The sequence below is a fragment of the Equus przewalskii genome, chromosome 10, assembly GCF_037783145.1.
Source record: "Equus przewalskii isolate Varuska chromosome 10, EquPr2, whole genome shotgun sequence".
In the NCBI taxonomy this organism is placed as follows: Eukaryota; Metazoa; Chordata; class Mammalia; order Perissodactyla; family Equidae; genus Equus; species Equus przewalskii.
Window position 1 is genome coordinate 43,306,106 of NC_091840.1, and position 12,064 is coordinate 43,318,169.

Here is a 12,064-nt window from a genome sequence, read left to right on the forward strand (position 1 = left end):
TTGTGGCTGGCAGGTCTCAGCCCAAGGTCACAGCACCCAACTCAACTCCAAGAATTACTTCTAATTCCAAGAACAATTGCTGGTTGTGGAAGACCTCTGAATATGTGATTTGCTCAATTCTAATTCTGAGGTTTACAGAGATTTATTGAACACCACAACACACTCACTAGTCTAAAAGGGAAAGGAAATTACAATAGGTAAAAAAGTAATTGTTAATGGCTTGTGATCAAGTTAGAGAGACAAATTAGACACAACACAACTGAAATAAATCAAACAGTACTTAATAACTGTGCACTGAACTAGCACTGCTGAGGTACAGCATGAACAGGATTGTCAACAACCAATCAAAGGGTAGCCCCAGTATGGCATATTAAAATACTATTTAAATCACACACTGTCCCAGGGAGGAAATTAGCTCTAAGTTAATGCAACAGGTTGGGATAGGAAGCCATGGACTCGCAACTGTGTCTCTATCACACCACTTATCTGGACAACTGTAACCTACCCAGACCTTTGCCGCTTTCTTTCCTCAGGGCTGCCATAAACAATTTTTCCCCTACATCCAGTCTTCCAAAGGCTCCTACACCCTCTCCCTGCCAATATATTGGGAAAAGCAGCATGGCATAGCAGAAAGAACCCTGGAGGTGGGAGGTGAGCAGCGAAGTACACAGTTAAGAGCTGCGGCTCTGGAGTCACATGGGCTTTGGAACCTGGGTTCTGGCACTAACTGTACAATTTTGGGCAACTTATGTAATTGCTTTGTGCTCCGGTTTCCTCATCTGCAAAAGTGGGATAAAAATACATTCTTTGGGGCCAGCCCTGAGGCCTAGTGGTTGGGTTTGGTGTGTTCCACTTCAGTGGCCTGGATTTGCAGGTTCGGATCCCGGGTGTGTACCATGCTGTGGCGGCAACCCTGATACAAAATAGATGAAGACTGGCCTGGCGTTAGCTCAAGGCGAATCTTCCTCAAGCAAAAAGAGGAAGACTGGCAACAGATGTTAGCTCAGGGTGGATCTTCCTCAGCAAAAAAAACCAAAAACCAAAAACTCCAACTTTCTTTATTGGGCTGTTTTGAAGATTAAATTAGTTAACACATCCAAAAATGTGTACAACAGTGCCTAAAACATAATAACACTACTTACCCTTATAGGGTGATCATAAAAATTTAAAATATTTAAAGTGAAACTATATATATGAATGTATTGTCATGTAAAACAAATGTTGAATATGAATCTGCAGTGGGCACTCTAATATGACTGAAAGTGATTTTGGCGGGGAGGATATTACAAAAATGCATTAAAAACAACATGAGGAACACCAAGCTTTCACTGTTGGAGTCACTGCAGGGCTAACGAAGGCCATTCCCTCGTTGGGCTGTGTCTGATACTTCACACTGCATGTGCTGGCCTGTGCTACTCAATACTCCACTAGTGATTCCAGAGTTCAGGAGATTCAAGTCAAGAGTGGAACAGCTTATGGACATTGGGACCCTGGGCCTGAACTCCAGATGCACAGTTCATGCCAGGGCCTGGGAGGGAGCAAGATAGCTCCACCACTATTTCTGTTGAGTAGATGAGGTGAGTACAAGGAAAACTTGAAAATGGCTTCCCATTTTCAAATAATAATGGGGTTATTTTTCGAGCAGTTTTTTTTCTTTTTAGAGAGTGCTTGGCCAGGTTCCCAGCAACAAGTATAATTTGGTTATAAATATGAAAGGTTGATAGCGTAAGTGACAAATCTAGAAATTAAGTAACTACAGAAGAAGATACAAAAGGTCCAAGAAAGTACGATCTACCAGCTTGTGACCGGACACCAGTCAAACTTGGACAACTGACAATGATATGTAGGACCCAAACACTGCTTTTTCAGCTTGTACTCAGCTTGTATTTCAGCTTGTATTCAGGTCAGAATCTTTTTTTATATTAAGAAGTAGCTTTTTCACACAACAGGAAAGAGGCCTGAATTAGACACAGCCAGTATTTTAATCAGGTTTACCTTGAGTCTCATGAGATTTTTGTCCATTAAAGTATAGGTACTTTTTTTTTTGGAGGAAGATTAGCCCTGAGCTAACATCCAACACCAATCCTCCTTTTTTTTTGCTGAGGAAGATTGGCCCTGAGCTAACATCTGTGCCCATCTTCCTCTCCTTTTTCATATGTGGGATGGCCATCACAGCATGGCTTGACAAGCAGTGCATAGGTCTGCACCTGGGATGCGAACAGGCAAACCCTGGGCCACTGAAGTGGAGCATGTGAATTTAACAGTTCTGCCACTGGGCTGGCCCCTATAGGTACTTATTTTAATAGATACTCATCTCATTCAACAAATATTTACTGAGTGCCTATATTTGCCAGACATTTCAAGATGCTGGGAGTACAAAAATTATAAAACATCATCATAAAGCTCTATTATTTTATAACTTGAAGTATTTCCAATGCAATTTGGAAACCCAGGTTATACTGTATATTAAGAATTTTATTACTTAAAATATAACACAATACTCAAAGAATTTGTAAATAGGCTAAATGAATTGGCTATAACATACCGTGAGAACTACTTGGGAAGAGTATGTCATGAACAATCTGGGTTTAACACGTTTTGAAACATTAACTTTTTATATTCTCAGATATAAAATGATACAAATTTCTTCAACAGCAATTGAGATAGAAATGATACTAGGTTACTTGAACACCAGTATTCTACAGTGGGCAGCATTTCCTTACTGTCCAGGTTGCTCAGTCAAACAAAGGATGTATGGGATATTAATATCAAGTTTACCAAAAAGAATGAAAACTAGTTTTATAGCTTTTCATATCATATTTTGTCTTCCATAAACTAAAATTTCCTTTTGTTGGTCAGACGATTCCAGCAGGACTATTACTGAACATAGATACAGTTCATCGAGGATTAATTACTGGGCACTCATGTTAACCTTTCTGGGAATGTTTAGGACAAAGTAAAGGAGATAAGATTAGACATCTGGTTTCTCACACTCTGAGTCAGGAGAATCTGAAGTTGTCGCCCTCTCTCTCATGAGAAGTTTCCATGCAGCCCCAGTTCCTGTTTTACGGGGTTTCCAAGGGAGGAGTAGGGAGAACCAAAGAAAGGATGTAAGATCCAGAACAGTGCTGTCCAACTGAACTTTCTGCAACGCCGTTAAATGCTCTACACATGTGCTGTTCAGTATGGTAGGCACCAGCCACATACAGCTAAAGTACTTGAAATGTGGCTAGTTGTGACTGAGGAAATGGAATTTTAATTTTATTTAATTTTAATTTATTTAAACAGTCATAATGTGGTTAGTGGCTACCGTACTGGTCAGTACAGAGCCAGATAAAAATCCAAATCGGAGATCATGTAAAATACTAACGTACGTAGGCAAGGTAGGAGCTCTTACAGGATAAATGTTTACTGAAAGGTCTGTTGCTAAGCTAACACCAGAGGTTAAAACCATGCAGGACAAAAAGCTTCCTAAATGTGGTTTACAAGCCTGTGTAGTTTCAGAGCATACAATTAAAGGCTGTAAATGGTATACAAGGTAACAACTCTGGCCTTGTGATCCTTGTAAACCCACAAATCATTTTCAGCTTGACTGCTATGTCCAATCTCAGGCAAACACTAGTTTGGGAAACTCTCTAGTGACAACGTGATTCTCTTCCTCTCAAAATCAGGACAAGCAGAATAACTCCCAGTCTCCTCTTCTCTTTGTGGCTAAATTCTTCCAGGCCTGAGGCACACCCCTAGCTACTCCACAGTTCCATTCTAGTCCTGAACCAGGAAGTCGACGCTTGAGACATCTGGCAGGATTTCCTGAGGCTTATTATCTAGAGTGCAAAGATCTGCTTAGCAGCCACATTCCACAGTCTTCTCAAGGTTTCTCCAGAAAAGGTGGCAAAATAAAAAACGAAAGCAACGAACCTTAGGGACACAAAAAAGCCAGGTCTAGTGTGATATATGGTATCTTTAATCACAGGATGTAAAGTGCCACTAAAGCCAAACCTGCATGATTATCAAAGGTTCTGTTTTGAGTTGAAAGAATCATTTTCTCCCCATTTTTAAATCAGAAGAAGAAAAAAGGAAGTATAACATTTGGTAAAAGCAAGGCCATGAATAAATATAAGAGCTTGAAGTTAAAGTGGGCTCTTTTTGAACCCAGGAGCCATTGGTGCACTATCACAGGGTACGTGCCCTCGAATCACCAAAGTGAATCATTACCGCTTAAAATAAAGTGGACTGCAAAGAAAAGGCAGCTTTTTCCCCTGGAGATATGAGTTTAAACCATTTGCTTTATATCATTACCACCTAAAGATGAGAAGAAGGTAAGGAATAGTGGTAAATTAGAACACATAACCAAAGACATTCACTCATCATTTTCATCTCTCAAGACTGTGTGACTAAGATACCTTTGTTTTCTCTAGTTTTATGCATTGAATTTTAAGAGTAGAACTGCATAAGATGTTTCTGTGATAACTCAAAAGGCAAGTGGAATAGGTTAATTAAAAAGGAGTTTCCTCACCCTTCCTTTTGTGGTACATACCTGTCATTAGAGGAGAAATCCATTCCTAGGACGATGCTTTCTTCAGTGTCTTGTCTACCATTAGTTGAAACCACTACCATATAGCGTGTTCGATTCTGGTACGTACTTTCTAGTCTTACAGCCTGGAGGTTAACAGACAACAGAGAAACTAAGAAATGTGAAGGTCAATTTCAGATCATTCAACACTTTTTTTTTTTTTTTTTTCCATTTTCTCCCCAAAGCCCCCCGGTACATAGTTGTGTATTCTTCGTTGTGGGTTCTTCTAGTTGTGGCATGTGGGACGCTGCCTCAGCGTGGTCTGATGAGCAGTGCCATGTCCGCGCCCAGGATTCGAACCAACGAAACACTGGGCCGCCTGCAGCGGAGCGCGTGAACTTAACCACTTGGCCATGGGGCCAGCCCCCATTCAACACTTTTTAAGTCAGTATCTTAAAGCATAGGCAGGGAGACGGCAGAGCCAGCAGTTAGGAGAACTAAATTCAAATCCCAGCTCATGTATTAACTATGAAACCTTCAGTAAGTCACTAAATTAATTGGAGGGAGAAATAATACCTATCCCATCAGGCTGTAGGAATCATAAGAAATAATGCATGTAAAGTACAACGCATGGCATATAGTAAATGCTCAAGGAATGTTTCCTACTAGCATAATTTATAATAATATCAATTGCTAGGGCATATTCTAAAGATTGAAGAGGGGAAATGTGAGGTGTGAGGTACGAACACGAGCAGCGGACTCACAGGTGCAAGTACCCCAACAACTATAACATGAAGCAAACTAATTGTTACAGATTACACCCTACAAGATTTTCTTCTTTAGTTTCAATGATACTGAAACAAATTGCTTTTTCAGAAGCTTATATTATTTTTTGTCAAAAACTTTTTATTTATTGCTTATTTATGATATTTTAAAAGGGCCTTCAGAAAATCTGAACATGGACAGGGTCTTAAAGATCTACTGTTAGTGTGATAATGGCATTGTGGTTATGCCTTTTTCTTAAAGGAATGAAATGACATGGTGTCCAAGTTTTACTTAGAAATGTTCCAACAATGGGAAGCAACCAAGATGTCCTTCAGTAGGTAAATGGATAAACTGTGGCACAGCTAGACAGTGCAATATTATTCAGCATTAAAAAGAAAGAAGCTGGGGCTGGCTCCGTGGCCCAGCGGTTAAGTTCGTGAGCTCCGCTGTGGCGGCCCAGGGTTCGGATCCTGGGTGCGGACATGGCACCACTCGTCAGGCCACGTTGAGGCAGCGTCCCACATCCCACAACCAGAAGGACCTGCAACTAAGATATACAACTATGTACGGGGCGGGGGGAGGTTGGGAAGATAAAGCAGGAAAAAAAAAAAAAAAGATTGGCAACAGTTGTTAGCTCAGGTGCCAATCTTTAAAAAAAAAAAAAGAAAGAAAGAAGCTATCAAGACATGAAGTGACATGGAGGAATCTTAAATGCAAATTACTAAGTGAAAGAAGTCACTCTGAAGAGGGTAGATACTGTGCTTCCAACTATACGACATTCTGGAAAAGACAAAATTATAGAGTCAGTAAAAAGATCAGTAGTTGCCAGGAGTTAGGGAAGGGACAGAGAATTTTTAAGAAAGTGAAACTACTCCGTATGATACCACAGTGATGGATACATGTCATTATACATTTGTCAAAACCCACAGAATATACAACACCAAGAGTGAACCCTTGGGGCCGGCTCTGTGGCTGAGTGGTTAAGTTCGCGCGCTCTGCTGCAGCGGCCCAGGGTTCGGACATGGCACCACTCGTCAGGCCACGTTGAGGCGGCGTCCCGCATCCCACAACTAGAAGGACCTGCAACTAAGATATACAACTATGTACGGGGGGATTTGGGAAATAAAGCAGAAAAAAATAAAAAAAGATTGGCAACAGTTGTTAGCCCAGGTGCTAATCCTTAAAAAAAAAAAAAAAAGAAGATTGGCAACAGTTGTTAGCCTAGGTGCCAATCTTTAAAAAAAAAAAAAAAAAGTGAACCCTAATGTAAACTATGGACTTTGAAGAATAATGATGTGTCAATGTAGGTCCACCAATTGTAAGAAAAGTACAGCTCTGGTGGAGGATGGCAATAATGGGGGAGGTTATGCATGAGTAGGGATGGAGGGTATATGGGAAATGTCTGCATCTCCTGTTCAATTTTGCTGCGAACCTAAAACTGCTCTAAAAAAATTGTCTATTAAAAAAATTTGCGAAGAGGGCAGCTCTTATTTTAAGTGTTCTTATGATGATGATAATAATAAATAGAGAAAGTTGGAGGAAACTTCTGGAGGTGATGGATGTGTGTATGGCATAGACTGTGATGATTTCATGAGTATATACTTATCTCCAAACTCATCAAATTGTATATATTAAATATGTGTAACTTTTTGTAAGTCACTTATACCTCAATAAAGTGGTTTAAAGAAAATGTTCCAGGGGCTGCCCCGTGGCCGAGTGGCTAAGTTCGCACGCTCCACTTTGGCAGCCCAGGGTTTCACCGGTTCGGATCCTGGGCGCAGACATGGCACTGCTCATCAGGCCATGCTGAGGTGGTGCCCCACATGCCACAGCCAGAAGGACCCACAACTAAAAGTATACAATTATGTCTCGGGGGGCTTTGGGGAGAAAAAGGAAAAAAAAAATGTTGCAACAAAGAAAGAAAAAAGTGGGGAAATCTGAAAGGGGGGAAAGATGAAAGAAATCTGGTGAAATGTTGATGGTTATTAAAACTGGCTAATGGGTTCATGAAGACATATTTTCTACTTTATATGTTTGGGAATTTTCTTTATAAGAAGCTCAAATAGATACTTTAGAAACTTGCAAAATAAAATAAAATGGCTTCCAGTCAACATTCAGTCAAATATTTACTATACATCTACTGTGTAAACAATCAGAGCTCAAGTGCTGAGGATTCAAGGAAGACAGACATGGTCCCTGCCCTCAGAGAGTGTCAAGTCTAGTCTAGCCTTCTTTTTATCTGCTAATGAAAATCCAGGAAAATGTGCACTGCAGGCAGGCAATTTCCTCTGTAAAAAATGCCCCCTGTTCCTTATCTCAGAAGAGAAACAGTTCTGGCTCAAGGAATTTGTCAGAAATTTCTATTTGGAATTCTTTCAAGTGCTCCTCTTCTTGGAGTTTCCTTCCCCTTAACTCTGTCACTATTCCAAAGCAGCCAGGCAAAGGAAAAAGAGACAGAGTTACACAGCTCAAATGACCCATTTAGCAAGGCAGAGGTGAGAGTCCCATGGCTATCTTTTTGTCTCCATTCTGATACTCCTACGAAAAGCTGGGGAAGCATGAACAGAGGAAGTGGTCACATTAAAGCTTGTTTCTAATAAGAGCTGATACAACAAAAACATAATGCCCACCATTCTGATTCCAAGCACACAATGTAGAGAGCTGTATTGCTGACTCCACGTTCCCTAAGTAAAAGAGCATTTCATACCAAATCCTCCTGTAGGAAGCTTAAAGGAACTAATATTTAATGGATGAAGGGTTAGTCCTAGTGGGGCACGACCAAGTGAGCATTGCATACCTAGAGCTATGGACAGTAGTAAATGCACATGAGCATGACTGGGAGGCAGCACTGACTCTGCTTCTAGAAACACTCCACAAAATATTTAACCAGAAACCTGGTGCAGGTAAACTAGAATTTCTTATAAACGAGATCTCAGATATTATTACACATCTAAACTTTGGCTTGCCTTGGCAAGCTCTGAGCTAACTGTTCAGTTTCCTGCATACATTACAAGCTCTTTTATCCACTGTCAAGGCTCTGAGAATTTCTGGCAAGGCTCAAAAACAAATGGCACAGGAACAACTGAACTGTGCTTCTGATAATTTATCCACAGCTTCTACACCAGCCAGTGGCAACTGATTGGCTAAGTGAAGCTGATAAAAGGAAAAAAAATAACCTCTATAAATAATACCTATCATACAAGTTATCAGGCCAAGTTAGCAGGTGGGCAGCAAGAGTTTCTTTGTGATAGTCAGTGCAAACATGAGTTGTCTCTTTAAAAAGCAAGGCGTTTGTTTATTTATTTATGAAATCAAGAGCATTTCAAAGGTTTGGCCCTCCCTTGCTCAATCTAATCACAAGAGAAGATCCCAAACCCAGTGGGAGAGGCCCCAGTCCTCTCACACCAACTTAGGCTTCAGTAACAGGCGCTTCACACATTCAGTCACTTTAAGCTTCTTAGATGGAAGAATAGCATTTAGAGGTCTTGGGATTTGATTGTGGACTTCTAGACAGTACCTACAGTAGTTACTAAATTCTTACTAAAGGGAAGTAGAGCTTTAATCAGGGGGTTAGCAGCCATGACATTAATTCAACACCTATATCCTAATTAAAGGGATGAGATGAAATTTTTTATAGGAAAAAATTCTGCAATGCCAGGGAATGGACCTGAGGTTTGAAAATTCCTTTTAAGCTTCAAGATTCTAGGTTAAGGAATTAAACAAAATTTTAAGAGCCAGAGCATAAAGAAAAACCTAATATCCACGCTGGTTTGAGGTTTACTGCATATTCCTCTGTCAAGGGGAAGGTTAAAAATATCTGATAATCTAATTTAATTCTTCCAGCCAATCAGAGAAATCTAATTTAAAATGGCAGTTTGTACATAATACCTTAATATTAGAATTGGCAGCAATTCCAATGTTTCCTCAGTCTCCAGAACTTACATGGACTGGATGACTGGAATAAGACAACGATTCAGATGCATCTGACTGACTAACTCAAGTTCTCAGTGAAAAGGATACTACTGAAGTTTATTCTGATTGTCCAAACTAAACAATATTTTGGATCTTAAAACTTGGCAGCAATTGCAACTGAGAAAATGATTCCAAGAAAGTCCATTTACTGCCCACATTTGGAATCCTATGACAGGTTTCAGGTGAACTGGGTCCAGCAATCCTAAGGCTGAGGCAGGCCCGAGAAGCCAGCTCCTTCCTTTGCTGTATTTCTGAGAGAGAAGAACCCAACTTGTTTTCAAAGCTCATCTATCGAAGAACGATGTTAAAACTTCCCTCAGTAACTAATTTAAACGCTTAATCTGATTACAAGCAGTTCACAAACACCACCTGATAGAGTAACTTCTCTCCTCAGCATCATCCAACATCAGGAGGTACTCCTCCTTAAACTTACACCATACCTTTGCCTCTAATTTTTTTTTCACCAAGAGTCTTACATTACGCCCCTGCATGCAATGTTTATTCTCAGGAAAGCCACATTATAAAGCCCCAACGTCTAGACAGGTAGCTCACCTAATCCATCAGAAAGAAACGTTTCAAAAGTATGTAAATATTAAATTCTAGCCAAGAAAACAAAGCACAGTCAATATTTAAAATCAAAATAGACTTCAGATGTGACACTAATAAACTAAAGAACACTGTCTTCAAAAGAAACAGAGCTTCAGGGCCCAGTCCCATGGTCAAATGGTTAAAGTTTTGCACACTCTGCTTCGATGGCCCGGGTTTGAGGGTTCGGATCCCGGGTATGGACCTACTCCACTCATCAGCCATGCTGTGGAGGCATCCCACATACACAGTGAGGAAGACTGGCACAGATGTTAGCTCAGGGCTAACCTTCCTCACCAAAACAAACAAACAAACAAAAAAGGGAGCTTGAGAGAGTCTCTGGATTTTATTTTTTTAAATCTATCTATGAAAGTCTTAAGTTAAAAAAATCTATGAACTATATTCTGTGTAGCCATTAAAAACAGATTTATTTACTGACATGGAAAGAATATCCATGATAAAGTGTGAAGAAAGTAGATTATAAAACAGCATTTATATTTTTCTCTCATTTTTGAAAAAAAAAAGTGCTATTTCTGACATACTGTTTTTTCCTTTCAATTCTGAGCTTAGATTAAGTGTAGAAACCTTCACAGATATAAAGATCAGTAGTAAAATCTTTCCATCATTGCTCTGAACTGATTAGGCTTTCATATACACACATCCCCCCCAATCTCATTCATCCATCAGGAAGTCCTCAGTTACCAGTGTCACCTTTATAAACAGATGCACACACCCATCCCCACCAGCCCTCATTGCTTTAAATCACTTTATACTTTTGTTTTTCAGAACTACAGAGATCATACATCAGGTAGACTAGAAGCTCTTCTAATACTTAGATTTGGCTATTTTCTTTTTCATTTTTTTAAATTAAATGCTCAATTTATTATACATGTATTTAATAAACTTTAAACAAGTGTTAGACATAGATGGATACATATTAATAATAAAATTTTCTTAAACAATTTAAGCCACATTGACAAATTTAGTATAACTGATTATTTTTCTTTGTGAGGAAGATTAGCTCCCAGCTAACAGCTGTTGCCAATCTTCTTTTTGCTTGAGGGACATTGTCACTGAGCTAACATCTGTGCCAATCTTCCTCTATTTTATGTGGGATGCTGCCACAGCATGGCTTGACGTGTGGGGCTAGGTCCACGACCAGGATCTGAATCTGTGAGCCCCAGGCTGCTGAAGCAGAGTGTGCAAACTTAACCACTACGCCACCAGGCCACCCCTACAACTGATTATTTTATTTTACTTTTCTATAAGAAAGTATATATTTTTAAAATTTTTAATTTTTATTGAGATAACACTGATTTATAACATTGTATAAATTTCAGGTGTACATCATTATATTTCAAGATTTGGCCATTTTGATTATTGATCTACTTCAATAAAAGTCAATCTCAGAGAATCTGACACAAAGCCCCAGTACATAGTTGTATATCCTAGATGTAAGTCATTCTAGTTCTTCTATGTGGGATGCTGCACAGCATGGCTTGATCAGTAGTGCTCAGGTCTGTGCCCACGATCTGAACTAGTGAACGCTGGGCCACTGAAGTGGAGCCAGCAAACTTAACCACTCGGCCACAGGGCCGGCCCCTGACACATACTCTTACACATACATACACATACACAAAAGACTGGAAGGGCACTTATCCAAATTGCTAAGAATGGTTTTCTCAGAGTTTAGGATACAAAGTGATTTTTACTTTTCTCTTTATATCTTTATGTATTGTCTGATTTTAAAAAAAAAATTTATATTTAGAAAAAATAAACCCATTTTCTTTTTTGGAAAAAAAAATCAATGAACTATAAAAAACAAAAACAGAAAACTCCTTATTTTCTTAAACTTTCCTGCAAAGTACTCAAAAACACCTCTTTGTACCTTATCAGCTCCTCAGTTCTAGTTAAGGTCATCAGGTGAAGTTACTTCAAATGTCAGGAGAGTTCTTAATTTCTCAGACTATTTTTTATTAAAAGGGTCTTTGACAATGTGCAAGAGTACTATAAAATCACTGTCTTCATTTTATATCAGCTATGGTTTTCCTAAGTACTAAAGCTAATGCTTGAGACTGTATTTGGAAAGCAGAGCTTCCCTGGAGGAAAAATTGGTTTGCTCCTGTCTTCAACGCTAAAGCAAAATGTGGGATTTGGTGCCTTTATTTGTTGTTGAGTTACTAGAAAAAAATAAAGGCAGGACTTTCAGCTGACTATCAAACTTTTAAC

The 12,064-nt window shown here is 39.4% G+C and overlaps 1 protein-coding gene and 2 non-coding genes across 10 annotated transcripts in view; all 3 read right to left on the bottom strand.

Annotated features, from left to right (window-relative positions):
• Positions 1-12,064, bottom strand: part of SSH2 (slingshot protein phosphatase 2) — a 241,923-nt gene that overhangs the window by 47,045 nt on the left and 182,814 nt on the right. For all 8 annotated transcript variants that reach the window (XM_070562813.1, XM_070562810.1, XM_070562807.1 and 5 more), the window contains one exon: positions 4,538-4,659. In XM_070562813.1, the coding sequence (XP_070418914.1) occupies positions 4,538-4,659 (122 nt within the window). The remainder of the gene's footprint in view (positions 1-4,537; positions 4,660-12,064) is intronic.
• LOC139074204 (small nucleolar RNA U2-30) lies at positions 10,397-10,466 on the bottom strand. Its single transcript, XR_011523742.1, has one exon. It is a non-coding gene; the product is annotated as a small nucleolar RNA U2-30 (small nucleolar RNA).
• Positions 10,616-10,695, bottom strand: LOC139074206 (small nucleolar RNA U2-19). The gene has a single exon (XR_011523744.1). It is a non-coding gene; the product is annotated as a small nucleolar RNA U2-19 (small nucleolar RNA).